This window comes from Rattus rattus, chromosome 3, assembly GCF_011064425.1.
Source record: "Rattus rattus isolate New Zealand chromosome 3, Rrattus_CSIRO_v1, whole genome shotgun sequence".
Classification (NCBI taxonomy): Eukaryota; Metazoa; Chordata; class Mammalia; order Rodentia; family Muridae; genus Rattus; species Rattus rattus.
The window spans coordinates 61,381,901-61,396,021 of NC_046156.1; the positions used below are offsets into that span (position 1 = coordinate 61,381,901).

At 50.8% G+C, this 14,121-nt stretch overlaps 2 protein-coding genes across 2 annotated transcripts; one reads left to right on the forward strand and one right to left on the reverse strand.

The window, feature by feature from the left end:
• The first annotated feature begins 1,303 nt into the window (after nt 1-1,303).
• On the forward strand, nt 1,304-8,535 carry Ca14 (carbonic anhydrase 14). Its single transcript, XM_032897710.1, has 11 exons — nt 1,304-1,851; nt 4,035-4,055; nt 4,940-5,119; nt 5,786-5,928; nt 6,147-6,242; nt 6,378-6,444; nt 6,596-6,753; nt 6,838-6,958; nt 7,139-7,159; nt 7,254-7,338; nt 8,067-8,535. The coding sequence occupies exons 1-11, from the start codon at nt 1,797-1,799 to the stop codon at nt 8,131-8,133; spliced, it is 1,014 nt and encodes a 337-aa protein (XP_032753601.1). The 5' UTR covers nt 1,304-1,796; the 3' UTR covers nt 8,134-8,535.
• Nucleotides 8,536-8,842: 307 nt separating this feature from the next.
• Aph1a (aph-1 homolog A, gamma-secretase subunit) lies at nt 8,843-12,407 on the reverse strand. Its single transcript, XM_032897711.1, has 7 exons — nt 12,044-12,407; nt 11,330-11,500; nt 11,107-11,180; nt 10,757-10,879; nt 10,476-10,603; nt 9,953-10,076; nt 8,843-9,619 (listed from the first exon to the last, which is right to left on the reverse strand). Exons 1-7 carry the CDS (start codon nt 12,154-12,156, stop codon nt 9,555-9,557), a joined length of 798 nt encoding a protein of 265 aa, XP_032753602.1. The 5' UTR covers nt 12,157-12,407; the 3' UTR covers nt 8,843-9,554.
• Between the last annotated feature and the right edge of the window lie 1,714 nt (nt 12,408-14,121).

Consider the following 14,121-nt stretch of genomic DNA (forward strand, 5'->3'; position numbering starts at 1 on the left):
ACCCCATCTCCTTTTAACTTTCCGGATTCCAAGGAAATCTTAACTTGCATGTATATCTCTTTTATTCTTCCTAGATGGGATTGGATGGGGCTTTGGAAAAACTTTAAGACGGGAACTTTTTTTTTTAGGGGGATGAAGTATTCGCAAAGCGACAAAAAGATATATATATATTTTTTTTAAATTAAAAAAATCTTTGCTCTGAGGCTCAGTCACGGGACAGAAAAGCGCCCTGAGCTCCTGTCTCCGCAGGAGTGATGACCCAGCACATGCATTATTCCTGTTCATTTGGCTTTTATCCCGTGCCCTTGTTTGGCTTCTGCTCCTTTGTTTTGGCTATTTATTGCTACTTGTTAGAAGTAAGGAGGGCAAAAAGACCTTACGGAGGTATGCATGCCCTGGAGCAGTAAGTGAAGGTTATGGAGGAGAGATTTCACCGTCTAGCTAGAAATTATCTGTGGTCCCACACTCACTAATGAGGGATTTAGGATGTACATTCCGATCGGGATTTCTAGTCCCGTGGGGGAGCGCACACCAGCTAGCATTCCTGAGACGCCACGCAGCCTCCATGCTCCACTAGCTAACTCAACTCTACCACAGCAGGTTTCACTCGGGTCCCAGCGGACCTGCCTGGACCCTTTGTTGGGTGGGCGGGAAGCCCCTGGACCCCTCACCCACCTGGTCACATGGCCTTTCTATGGCCCCTCCCCTCTCTTTCTTTGGAGTCCGCCTTTTTCTCCTGGTGACAGTAATTGTTTCTACAATCACCCATCACTCCTCCTGCCCGGGCCTCTCTGCTAGGGGTCAGTGTCCTCTTCAGTGACAAAAGGCGCCCTAGATCTGGGCTCCCTGGGGAGGGAGGTGGCTGGATCTGGTAGTTAGAATGCTGTCTCTCCCTGGTGCTGTGACAACCCCTCCCCCGCTGTGCACACAAATGGGCTTTATACGGCAAACAAAACCGCACCCCCACCCCAGGCTACACAGGCACGTGGACCTAAGCCTCACCAAGGGAAGGGGGTGGTGACAGGCGCCAGAGAAAGACAGCGTGGAAGACAAATATTCTCCTCGCCCCACTTCTTGCTCGCCACAATCCAGATTTTAAACTTTGGCTTTCCACTCCCCACCTGCGCCCTGCGCCTCCAACTTCTGTTCTCCTCTCTCCCGAATCTGAATTCTTTCTGGTTCCAACCAGCTCAACTTTTCTTGGTTTCAGAAACAGGTTCCCCACCAGCTGTCCCACAACACCCAGGGATGTGCTCCCCAGGCAGGCGAATGAGAACACAGTGTCCTGGGAGGGAAGGTGAGAAACCCCCCTTCCCTGACCGAGAGTTCCAGGGGACACCCATAGGAGCGGCAGTGTAAATGGCAAGGAAGAGCTCACTCCAGCTGGGCTCCTGAGCCGAGGCCAGGGCACTGGGCTCTGCAGGGCCATCCTGCATGCCTAATCCGCTATTTAAGGAGCTGCTCGCTTGCAGCCCAGGCACCACCCCCCTCCTCACGTACACCGGTTCCGAGCCACCTTAAAAGCGGGAGGCAACTGTGAAGTTGCTAGCCAGTAAGTGGTGTGAAGACCACAGGAGGACTTACAGAAAGGGCAGAGAGGAAGAGAGACAAAGTGAGGAAGAAAGAAATTTATCCTGGGGTCCAGAAGTTCGTGTTAACCTGTGAAAAAAATCAAATCCCTGGAAGTCTGCAGAGACAGAGACAAGAAGAGACGGGACGCCAGAAACTCCTCTCTCCCCCCACTTCTTTTCTAGCCCCCAAACTCCTGGCCCCCTGTGCCCCATTGTGAGGATAATATGTTGTTCTTCGCTCTCCTGTTAAAGGTGACTTGGATCCTGGCTGCAGATGGGGGTAGGTACATTTGGGTCTGTGCTAATGTCCACCCGTAGCCATGTGTACTTAAGTGGGGGAGGAGAGGTTTCAGAAAGGGAAGCCTAGGGGCTGGGGAAAAAGGCATGGAGTGAAAGAAAGAATATGGAAGAGGTCCCTCCCATTCTTTTCCTTTTCCTCTCTAGCCCAACTGTTACTGCTATCTCTGCGGCAGGGGAGAGCTAGCCGGAGGCCAGCGTGTGAATACTCAGAAGTGTAGGAAACTCAGCCAGCTTCAGCTCTCCGCGCCGCTTTCCCCACTGCCCTAGTCCCAGGCAGCCCTCCTGCCCTTCTTTGTTTACGCACTCTGCTGGTTAGGGAGAGCAGGGGTCGGAAGGGACACGTGCTACAGTACTGCCCAACTCAGACCCCATTCCCAGCTGATCAAAGGATAACCCCATTACCTGCCAAGGTGCACGGGCAGCCTGTCCATTTCCCTTAAAGTAACACAACTAAACGTTTGCTCAGCTCTTTACACTGTACAAAGGGCTTTCAGGAGTAGGAGAGGGGTGGGGAGACATTTGGGAAACCAAGCTCAGTTGTTCCTCGAGTCCAGGAAGCTTTAAGAATTCCCACATCCTTTTTTGTTGTGGTGGTTATTGTTATTTTTTTGTTATTTACTTTTTTTTGAGACAAGGTTTCAAGTGGCCAGACTTGTCTCAAACTCACTATGTAGCTTCGGTTAGACTCGACCTGCTTGCCTTTGCCTCCCCTCTGCATCACCATGCCTGGTTTCTACACCCCTACACCCCGTTTTTGTGCTTCCCAGGCCTCACTCTGTGTCTAGCACATAGTAGGTGAGGGATTAAAGTTTGTTGGAAGAACGAGTTGGGAGAGGATTATCTAGAAAGATGGGACCAAGGGATCCAAAAGAAAATGAAGAGTCATAAATCTCTTTTGAGAAGAAACCATTTGGAAAGAGGAAAAGGAGGTATTAGAATCAGCTCATTACACTTCCTAGGAAGGGCAGGGCACCCTCACAAAGCCAGAGAACTCGGGTTGGGGTATCCCACAGAGACAGTGACTGAGTGGGTGGGCTACTGCAGAGTTGCTGGAGCTGAGGAATGCACCAGCGTGGACAGACCAAGGATTAGCCCCTGAACATCATACCCGGGTGAGCAGTTAAAGGAATAGCATTGTACCACATGCTTACCCCAGCTCTCAGGAGGCTGAGGCAGGATTGCCACAAGTTTGAGGTCAGCTTGAACCACACCGTGAATACCGAGCCAGTATAGACTACATAGCAAAATCATGTCTCGAACAAAATAAATAAAGTACTAATAAAGAGGAAAAGGAACTTAGGAATTTTTTTCCCAGTTTCTAGATTTAAATAGTACAAGTCAATCTACAAGAGGACTACCTTTTCTCCTTGAAGCAGGTTAGCCATGGGGGGTAAGGTGGGGGAGTCGATCCACAGACCCCTAGCGTTTTGGCCAGAGACAGAACTGCATGAGATCCTGGCATGTGACCCGGCTGGCAGCTCTCCTCTCTACACACAATGCTTCACTTTCTTCCTGTCCTTGCCATTCTGGCTGCTTGTGCCCACCCACCACCCTCAACCTAGAATAGGCCCTACCCCGACTCCTGCCTTTCTTGAGCCATCTGAGCCTGAAGGAGCAAAGAGGTTTGTGGCGGGGCTGACCACAGCTACTGAGAGTAGAAAGGAAGAATTCAAACTTTCCCTGCCGGTGCCGTGCCCGTGCAGTGATGCACCAAGGCAAAGGACTAAGCCCCTCATCTTCAGTAGCATTGCCACACACTGAACTTTTCCCCCTCAGCTTCTTCTGTTCTCTATGCTTCCAAGCCCTCTGCCCACACCCTCACTTTACCCCACCCCAACCTTCTAAGTGTTACACTGACTTGGCTCCAGATGGAAAAAAGTAAGGGTTGGGCCGCCTGCACATTTGGATCCAGGTTAATTTTAGTCTCCCAGCTTTATCTCTTCCTTGCTCCTCCCCCTTTACTCATTAGCCACGAGCGCGGCCTGACTGGTTATTTTAAATAGGACCCCCGACCTTTCTACAAAGGTGTCCAGTTTCAGTACTTCACTTGGGAAGCACTGGAGTGGAGGTGGGGAAGAGAGAGCAGAAAAGGAGGAGGCGTAGGAGGGAGAGCAGAGCGGAGGCCAGGCTGCACTGGCCCCAGCCCAAATCACTCTCTTACAGGTCACCATTGGACATATGAAGGTGAGATTGGAACTCCAGATGGACTGGCTCTCCTATCACCCTGGGGCCCCTCACCTGGCATGAAGACTTGTCCTAGGGAAGGAAAAAGCTTTTCCTGAGCTTTACCCACCAGCTCCTCTTTTCCTTATTACACGCACACACCCTGGGGTTTACACACGTGGCTGCTAGACCCTGCCGTAATCATTAAATCCCACATCTCCTGATTCAGCAAAAAAGCCAATGTGTCCTCCGTAAATCCGTGTGGAAATGAAGAAGACTGGGCGGGGAGAGGCACATGAGCTTGGCTGCCATTCTTTTGGCTCTCTTTCTCCTAAATAGTCCTACCCCCAACCTGCCTCTGAAACTGGACAGAGCCTGAGATCAGGAGGAAAAGGCTGGCAGGATACTGTGACTCCAGGGACAGTGGAACTCAATCCCTCTGAACTTCTGATTAATGACCTATCTGGAGTCAAAGCAAGGTCCAGTGTGAGAGTAAAAAATGAATGATAGAAAGGGTATCTGAACCCCAAGACTACTACAGGGTCCCCCAAAGATACTCCATCTGTTAAGGGCCATTCGTTCTCTGATTCTTCTTCTCCAAGAACTCAGGCTCTCTGTCTGTTTCCTCTTCCCCTCATTCAGCTGCACTGGTCTGAAACTACAGGTGAGTGAGAGCTACCACTCTCCCACTTACTAGAGTAGCTGAAGGATCATCTCCCCTGCTTCTGGGGAGATGAGAGGTGCTGCCGCCTAGAGTGCAGTGGGGACTCCCACCTCACCCAGCTCCACTCAACTGGGTGGTGAGAAGTGGATTTCTACTTCCACTACAACATGGGATCGGGGTTACAAAAGGGTAGCTGGGCTGTAGGTCTGGACAAACGTCCATGGTAACTTACCTCCACCAGGCCCACACGGTCAGGACCATTGGCCAGCCTCCTACCCTGAATGTGGAGGCAATGCCCAGTCCCCCATCGATATCCAGACAGACGGTGTGATATTCGACCCCGATCTGCCTACTGTGCAGCCCCACGGATATGACCAGCTTGGTACCGAGCCTTTGGATCTACACAATAATGGCCATACAGGTAAAAGACTGGGCTCCAAGTGACTGGAGGTTCCAGTTCAGATCTTAAAGAGCCAGGGGAAGCCAAATGGTAGTGGCTCATGCCTTAGTCCCAGCACTTGGGAGGCAGAAGCAAACAGATCTCTGAGTTCAAGGCCAACCTGGTCTTACAAAGTGAGTTCCAGGACAACCAAGGGTACAAAGAAAAACCCGATCTTGAAAAACACGAAAACCAAAAAGCCAGGGCAAACAGAGTTCTAACTTGTAAAACACCACAGACCTAACCATTAATGAATGTGGATTTTAGAATGAGATTCAGAGCTCAGCAGTGGTGGCACACTCAAGATCCCAGCACTCAAAAGGCAGAGGCAGGTGGATCTCTGCGTTTGAGACCAGCTTGATCTACAGAGTGAGTTCTAGGACAGCCAGGGCTACAGCCTGCATACAAAGGAACCCTGTCTCAAAAACCAACAAAACACCGAGATTCAGGCTCCTTCAGCTAAGCTGGGATTGGATGGCTGCGACCAAGTTCAGTGCACAAGCAGTTGTCACAGCACTGACTCAATCTTAGCAGCAGAGAGGCTTCTTGGCTAGAGAAGGAGGAGAACCAAATGTCCCAAGTGGTGGCAAGTGGTGGTGGAAACTGCCCACATTCCTCTGCCAACCCTAGCCTGCTCTTTCTTCACAGTGCAGCTCTCCCTGCCCCCAACCCTGCACCTTGGTGGACTGCCCCGGAAATACACAGCAGCCCAGCTCCACCTGCACTGGGGTCAGAAGGGAACCCTAAAGGGATCAGAGCACCAGATCAACAGTGAAGCCACAGCTGCAGAGGTACCAGGGAACTCACACTAGGACACGGATGCATGATTCGGTCCAGTGGCTCTCGAAGAAAGGATGCATCTGGACCCTTGAAGAGTCCTATTGACGAGATAAGACGAAGCTTTGGGGGCGGAGACTTAGACCGAGCGGCTGAGGTGCTGATTAAAACCAAAGCCTTAGAGGGAATGAAGAAATGTTTGGTAACTCGGTCTCCTTATGCCTTCCTTCAGCTCCACGTGGTCCATTATGACTCGGAGTCCTATGGCAGCTTGAGTGAGGCAGCTCAGAAGCCTCAGGGACTGGCTGTCCTAGGCATCCTAATAGAGGTCAGTAACCCCTAACTCCTCTCAGGTCTAACCCTTTCTTTACATCCCTTAGGCTTATCTCATCACTGGCCTCTCTAAAGTTTACCCCAAACACTTAGTCTGAACACATGCTCCTACCATGCATTCCCTTTATAGGTGGGTGAGACTGAGAGTCCAGCTTATGATCACATTCTGAGTCATCTGCATGAAGTAAGATACAAAGGTGAGCCCTGAAAACCTACAGTGAGAATTCAACTGCAGGGAAACTTCCAAGACCTGGCCGGAGAGGCTTGGGGAGGGGTGCTGAGTAAGCAGTGGGTTCAGCTTAGGGGAATCCTGTCCAGGAAGGCTGACCCTTGCTCCGCCCTCTCTAGATCAGAAGACCTCCGTGCCTCCCTTCAATGTGAGGGAGCTCCTCCCCCAACAGCTGGAGCAGTTCTTCCGCTACAATGGCTCGCTCACAACTCCCCCCTGCTACCAGAGTGTACTCTGGACAGTGTTCAACAGAAGGGCCCAGATTTCAATGGGACAGGTGAGGGGTGACAAGGTGAATACATGCTTTAACCTTAGATCCTTGCCAATGCCCTGGGGTGAGTTCTCTACTTCTGCTCCCCAGTTAGAAAAGCTTCAGGAGACACTGTCCTCTACAGAAGAGGACCCAGCTGAGCCCCTTGTACAGAACTACAGAGTCCCCCAGCCTCTTAACCAGAGGACCATCTTTGCTTCTTTCATCCAAGGTGATTTGCAGGGCTCAAAAGAGATGGGAAACTGGGGACCTCAAAGGCATGAAATAGTGGGCCCCTGGGAAGGAAACGGCTGAGGGGAAAGGGTTTCCAGTACATCCCTGGACCAGGAATCACCCCCAGCAAAGGATGCCCTAGCAGAGCTCTTCTAACCCATGTTTTCTTCTTCTGCAGTGGGACCACTGTATACCACAGGTAAGATGGCCCTATGTGGCAACATGAGGGGGACCCCAGCAAAGATGGAAAGCCTCAGGACCTGTGAGACTGACTGACATCCTTGTCTCCCCAGGAGAGATGCTGGGTCTAGGTATGGGAATCTCGGCCGGATGCCTCTGCCTTCTGCTGACTATTTATGTCATCGCTCAGAAGATTAGGTGAGATCCGACTTCCTGGTCCTGCAGTGTTTATTTTCTACTAAAATGCATTCTCAGAGGTTGGGTGGTGGCGACGCACACTTTTAATCCCAGCACTCACAGGCAGATCTCGAGTTCAAGGCTAGCCTGGTCTATAGAGTGAGTTCCAGGGCAGGCAGGGTACAGAGAAGCCCTGTCTCAAAAAAAGGGGAAAAAAAGCATTCTCAGCCAGGAATGGTGGTGCATAACTTTAATCCCAACACTTGGGAGGCAGAAGCAGGATGATCTCTGTATGTTCAAGGCCAGCCTGGTCTACATAGTGAGATGCCCCACTCTCCCCCGTACCCAGTGAAAGTCCTGAGGCTGCAGCTCGGTCGGCGGAGTGCTTGCTGGGCATGCTCAAAGCCCTGGGTTTGAAATCTAGCACCACATTAAACCTGGCACACAGGGTTGGGGATTTAGCTCAGCGGTAGAGCGCTTGCCTAGAGAGCGCAAGGCCCTGGGTTCGGTCCCCAGCTCCGGGAAAAAAAAAAAAAAAAAAAAAAAAAAAAAAAAAACAAAACCAAAAAACCTGGCACACTGGCACATACTCGTAATCCCAACATTCAGGAGGTAGGGAAAAGAGAAAAATTAAGGTCATGATTATATACTTATGGAGTTCTTTAAAAAGAAAAAAAAAAGTATTTACTGTTCTACTTCTACTCACTTAACATACGAGTCACTCCCATGATCACTGCTCCCCTTTCCAGGAGGAAGAGGCTCGGAAACAGGAAAAGTGTGGTTTTCACCTCTGCTCGGGCTACCACAGAGGCATGAACTCTGTCTCGAGATGCTGCAGATGGATGCCTTCCTCTCATACCTGTCAGGGAGCCTCTCTAAGAGGGTGCAGGCACCGGACTACCAGTCATAGGCAGATTCATTCAGGTATAGAGAGATACCACCTCTCTATACACGAATACCAGAGAAGCGAGGACCCCAGTTCTTCAAGAAAGGGCTGTGTCTTTGGCCTTTCAAAGCTGTAGATCAGGAGATCCCTGTTTTAGTGTTTAGTTATGAAGAAGCTGAGGACAAGCTCTGCCGCCCTTCGCCTCACACTGTCATGTTCCCTCCCACAGATACACCTTGTAGTTTTTCCCTCTAGGAAAAAAGGGCTGCTAATAGGGTTTTAATTATTTTTTGCTCAATATATGTTTGAAAATTAAAAGGTTTTGACCTTAATTCTGGACTGTCTTTTGTGGCTTTCAAGGGTGGGGGCATTGCTCCATCCTTTGAATAGCAGAGATAGACGCAGAGAAAGAAAGCGGGGATTAGTAACTCCTATATCCTGTTCCTGCACAAGGGAGATGCCTCCTGGGGAAAGTTAACTCAACCTCCACAAGCTACACCACCAACTGGTGCTTCTTTCACCACACCAAAGCTTCCAACTGTGAATGAACATTGGTGTTAGGCTAGGAAGATGGACCAGAGCACAAGAAGCTAGAAATCTCAATCCAGTATCCCCTCTTAAAGCCAAGTTCCCCCACAATTATAAAGTCCTTTTTATTAATCAAAATCACAATCACCTTGATTAAAAGGATGGAATATCCCACCCTCAGCAGAAAAAACAATACAGTGATAGAAAACCTCCCCAGCCCTCCCACACCCCAATTAAAAACTAGAAAAAATGCCTGCCCTCTTGGGCTGCGATGCCATGGTAGTCCGACTCCTCTGGGGCACTGCCATGGAGTGGGCTGGCCCCCACAGCACCCTCCACTTCACCTTGGGGAAAGGAGGGGTGCTAATGGTCACAGGCGTTAAAATAGGAGTTCCAGTGGTACCCGTTCCCACACATGCACTTCCTTCCTTTTCCCCAGGGCCTGGACCAAAGGGATAATAGGATAGAAGTGAACCACAATCAGCAGATTCAGGAGCAGAGACACAGCCTGCAGGAGGTCAAGGAGGCTCCCGGCACACCTCCTCCCTCTCCCCATTAAAAAAAAAGGCATTTTGGGGGTCTTTATCATACCAAAAAATGGTTCCTTTCAGACCTGAGAAAAAGACCAAGATGTCCAGTCTGGGCAGGAGAAACTGCACTGAACTCATCTACCCTTGAGCCTCCAGGAACTTCATCTCCAGGGCCATGCCTAAACTAGGTCCCTTTTCTTGACAACCTGCACTGTCCAGAACTGGAGATGGAGAAATACAGGACGAGGAGGTCGGGAGGGCACCCCAGGCCCAGGGGTCCCCCCCATGTTCCCTCAGTCCTCGGGTGGGATGCGCAGGGCAGAGTACACCATCACCCGACTGTCCTCCTGCCGACGGCCTGCAGAGGGGAAGTGGGGTGAGTCATGGGCAGGGTGGGGGTAGAGCACTGACACATGGGGAGACCTGGACAACAAGGGGGTCCCCAGGTGGTGGGGAGAGATGCAGATTCAAGCCCACCAGTCCCTGACGGGCTGCACCCAGGCTGCTCCTGAGAAAGCTTAGAGACTACAGGTCACAAATGGACAACGCCAAACCCGGAAGGAAGTGGGACACATCAGCGAGGAGACGGAGGATGAGGGCAATGGACCCGGGCTGGGGCTGGGTTCAGTCATGGGCAGTGGACAGGCAGATGGGAGCTGTCGGGCGATCAGTCCAGGTAGTCAGTCCTTACACGAAAGGCTGCGCTGGATACTCCGGAGGGAGCCTCCGGCTGTGACGAATGCCCAGAGCCCCATGGAAACGGTGACTGCATAGATGGGCAGCAGGCTGGCCTCATACCAGGGGTTCAGGAATGTCTGAGAATGAGGACAGAAAAGAGGTTAGATTCTCCACGCACCTAACCGCAACATTCACTTTGGGCCTCTGACCCAACTTCCCCTAGACATCCTATTCAGACTACTCCGTTTCCCTTCAAAGCACCAACATCTCATAGCTAAGGTAACTTTTGATTTCAGATTCCCTCAAAGGTCTCGTCTCTTTCTATTCACCTCAGGCCTTCTGTGATAATCTGAGTAAGGAATTCAAACTCTCCCCCAGAGCAGGTGACCTCACTGAAGCTGAGGTACCAGAGCTCAGGAGACTACCTTTTTGCCTCCACCCAAGGTAAGCTCAGACTACTTGTACATGAGAACATACACCCCATCCCACTCACCATTAAATGCTTTCTCCCTGACCAGCCCCTATCTCCGACTCACCAGTCCTGAAGTCAGAAGGTGACTCCCAACTACCAGGCCCAAAGCCCAGTACCGTCTCCTCTCACAGGCATCAAAGAACACAACTCCCCAAAAGGTATGGAGCAGGATAATGGCTGCTGTCAGAAAGGCTGCAGGGAGGGAGATGGGGAGGAGGTACATCCCTGATCGTCTCCTAGCCTCCTGAGATGGTGAGCCAGAGGAGTCTCCCAGGGAAGGTTAGTAAGTCAGATCGGGGCCAGGGCGGGATAGGGCATACAGGCAAGGTCGGAAGTGAGCCTTACCTGAAGTCAGGAAGTAATAGGGTGAGTCTCCATGGATCCCAACCACACCTGGCCCAAGTGCATCAGCCAAAATATTGATAACAGAGAAGACACCACTGATGATACCGAAGGACAGACCAGAAACTGGGGGGAGGGAGGGTCTCATCAACGACCAGGATCACTACAACCTCATTACCAGTACCTACTTCCCAGGCCCAGGGAAAAGTCTACCATACCTACTCTCCCTCCAGACCGCCTCTCCTTGGAAGTCAAGTATGAAGAAAAACACTTAGCACATGTGATGTTTAGATTACCCAGAAAGGGAGGAGGGGTGTCCAACTCCCTCCTCTGGTCCCTCACCCTTGGCTCACCATAGGCCATCTGTCGGATGGAGATGGGCGATCTTCCGTCCTCACTTAGTGATGCTAAGCCCTCATCTGCCTTCCTGGGAAATAAAAGGAAAGCAGGGATGTTCCTTTCAGTCTAACACCTCTCTCTAATGCCCCTTATTCCAACCACCATCCAAGGGCTGGCCCACTTCCCACAATGCACACCACTGCCCCCTCTCCCTTCTGGATCACCCCTTGTCCTTACTTAAGGAGCTTGTAGTAGGCAAAACGGAACACTTCCTGTAGAAGGACAGAGACAGCAGCACCAAAAATCAGGAGGCCATACTGGAGCCGTGCATCTGATCGGTCTGTCACATGGACCAAGATGAACCAGACCACAGAGGCCAAGAGCAGGGAAACCAGCCAGAAAAAGGCTCTGAGAAAAAAAAAAGGACAATGAGCGAGGCAAAGATAGGAACAGCTGGAAAAATCAAGGAGGGAACCAGCCAAGGACGGAATGTATGAAAAGTGGAAGTTAGACTTCCGGATGGTAAGGGAGACAGGGTCCAGATAGGATAAGTGTCTCCAACAGACTCATCTGTAGGAATCTGAAAGCAGCAGAAGGGGTACAAATCTGATTACAGTCTTCAGTGAGATGAGAGTCAGAGTGTGTGAGTATGAATGAAGGGACAAGGTATCCATTCCAGGATCCTTGGCTGGCTGAGGTCAGCACAGCCCCCTCATTAATCTTGGCCTTGGGCCTTCTCTGACGTTGCCGGAGGACTACAGGAAGAATCGGTGAAATCCCTGGAAGGCGGAAGCCGACTGCGGGAAATTCTCCTAGATCACGATTTGACCCTGTACAACCTTTTCCGACTTCTGTCCCCCAACTTAGGCTCCCAAGCCTGCTCCAGTTCCTCCAGCCCTTTCTGCACCTTTTTCTCTACGATCGGCCCCGTCTCCACCACTCGACACTCACCCCGCCACCAGGATGATAACCCGAAGAGGGTCTCCGGCTACAGTAATCAGGAAAAGGGCGAAGGCTGGGCCGAACGCGACGAAGGTGCACCCGAAAAACACAGCAGCCCCCATGACTGGACAGCTGGGGGAGGGAAGGAGACCCGGCCAAGGGAGGCGAATGGGAGCAGCGCTCCGAGGGGGAGTCCGCGTGGGGCAGCGACGCAACCCCAGGAGGGGCGCGGTGCAATGTCACCCCCGGACCCCGGGGAAGGGGAAGGGGGGGTGCCGAAACCCCAGACGAAGGTCCGCCCGACCTCGTCTACGGAAGCCGAAGAGGGAACAACCCCCGGTTGCTGCCCCATGGCCACCTCCCATCTAATCCCCACCCCCGGAAGGCCAATGAATACTTGGTGGGGCGGAACTGCAGAGGCGGGGTCGTGGCAGCGTGGCCTTCTGGGAGTTGTAGTTTCACATCCTCGGAACTCTCCACTTGGTACTGGGAGTGGCTTCAAAGAGTAGGACTGGGCCCAATCAGAGCAAGGATTCCTGAGTTCGCTTGCGCCTTAGCCGCGGCTTCCTTTCTTCATTCGGTAGAGAAGGGTGATAACCATCCTACTTATTAGAGGAACTTTGTCTGGAAAAGATCCTGCTTAAATCTAGAGACAAATAAAGAGCACAGGATAGGGGTTGTGGGAAGACAGGGACAGACATTGTTCTTAACTTGAATTAAAGGAAATGACCCAGAGAAGCATCCTGAGGGATCAAAGTTAGGCTTAAAAGTTGGAACTCTTTGGGCAGCCTGGTATAGAAATTATGTCTCAAATGAAGCCTCTACTCGTATTCTGTAAAGACAGAATAAGAGAAGCAAGAGGAGCCGGGAGAGAAATATTAGGAAAAATGTTTAGAGGGAATCCTGGAGTCACAAAGCAACTAGAGCAATGGGACCGAGGGGAAATGACATCCTCTCCCAACCCCCACCACCCCCGTCCCAAGCCGAGCTGCTTGGTTCCTTTGATGTCATACTTCCTTTATTTAGAGTCTGGAAAATAAACTTGAGTGGTGTCTTTTCCTCAGACTGGGGAGAGGGATTTCACATTAGCACGAATCATCACTTGTATGAAGACAGGTTGGTCCTTAGGAGGCTGCCGAAGAAAGGAGTCCTACGATGGGGATCCAATCGTTTTAATCATACCTGAGAAAATCGTTTTTGAGGGTATGCACAAAGCAATAACAAACTAGAGAAAAATTTAAAAGATTACCATGCTTCCTGAAGTGATTTATGATGTAATACATGTGTGCCACTCATGTGAGTGTCCCCCAGTGAATTCTGGGGGGAAAAATGGAGAAAAAGGTTTTTGCAAAAAGTTGTTCCCAGGGCTGGAGAGGTGGCTCAGTGGTTAAGAGCACCGACTGCTCTTCCTGAGGTCCTGAGTTCAAATCCCAGCAACCACATGGTGGCTCACAACCATCTGTAATGAGATCTGATGCCCTCTTCTGGTGTGTCTGAAGACAGCTACAGTGTACTTATATATAATAAATAAATAAATCTTTTTTTTTTTTTTTGGGAGCTGGGGACCGAACCCAGGGCCTTGCGGTTGCTAGGCAAGCACTCTACCACTGAGCTAAATCCCCAACCCCAATAAATCTTTTTATTTTTTTTAAAAGTTGTTCCCCAAGGTTAAGAGGATGGGAGCATCTTGGCCAGGTTCAAGATTCCATGTGTGCCCTGCTTGTAAGTTCACCAGGCTGAATCTGGGGAAATAGGGAGAACACCACTCTTCTCTGTGAGCTGTTAACAGAGCATCTCCTGACTGTAGGGAACAGTCTGTAAACCTATCCCGTGCATGATGAGTCCACAGACACTTGCACGGTGTTCAAGGACTCTTTTTCAATGCTCAGCAAGTATTTACTAAGTATGTGGGGCTTTTCTTTTGTTTTAATGTTGGTTTATGTGTGTGGCAGGGGTTGTGTCATGCATATCTGTGCAACACAACATGTATGTGCTTGGTGCTCTCCGAGGCCAGAGGAGCACATCAGATCCCTCAGAACTAGAGTTACAGATGATTGTGGTCCACGGTGTGGTGCTAGGAATCCAAC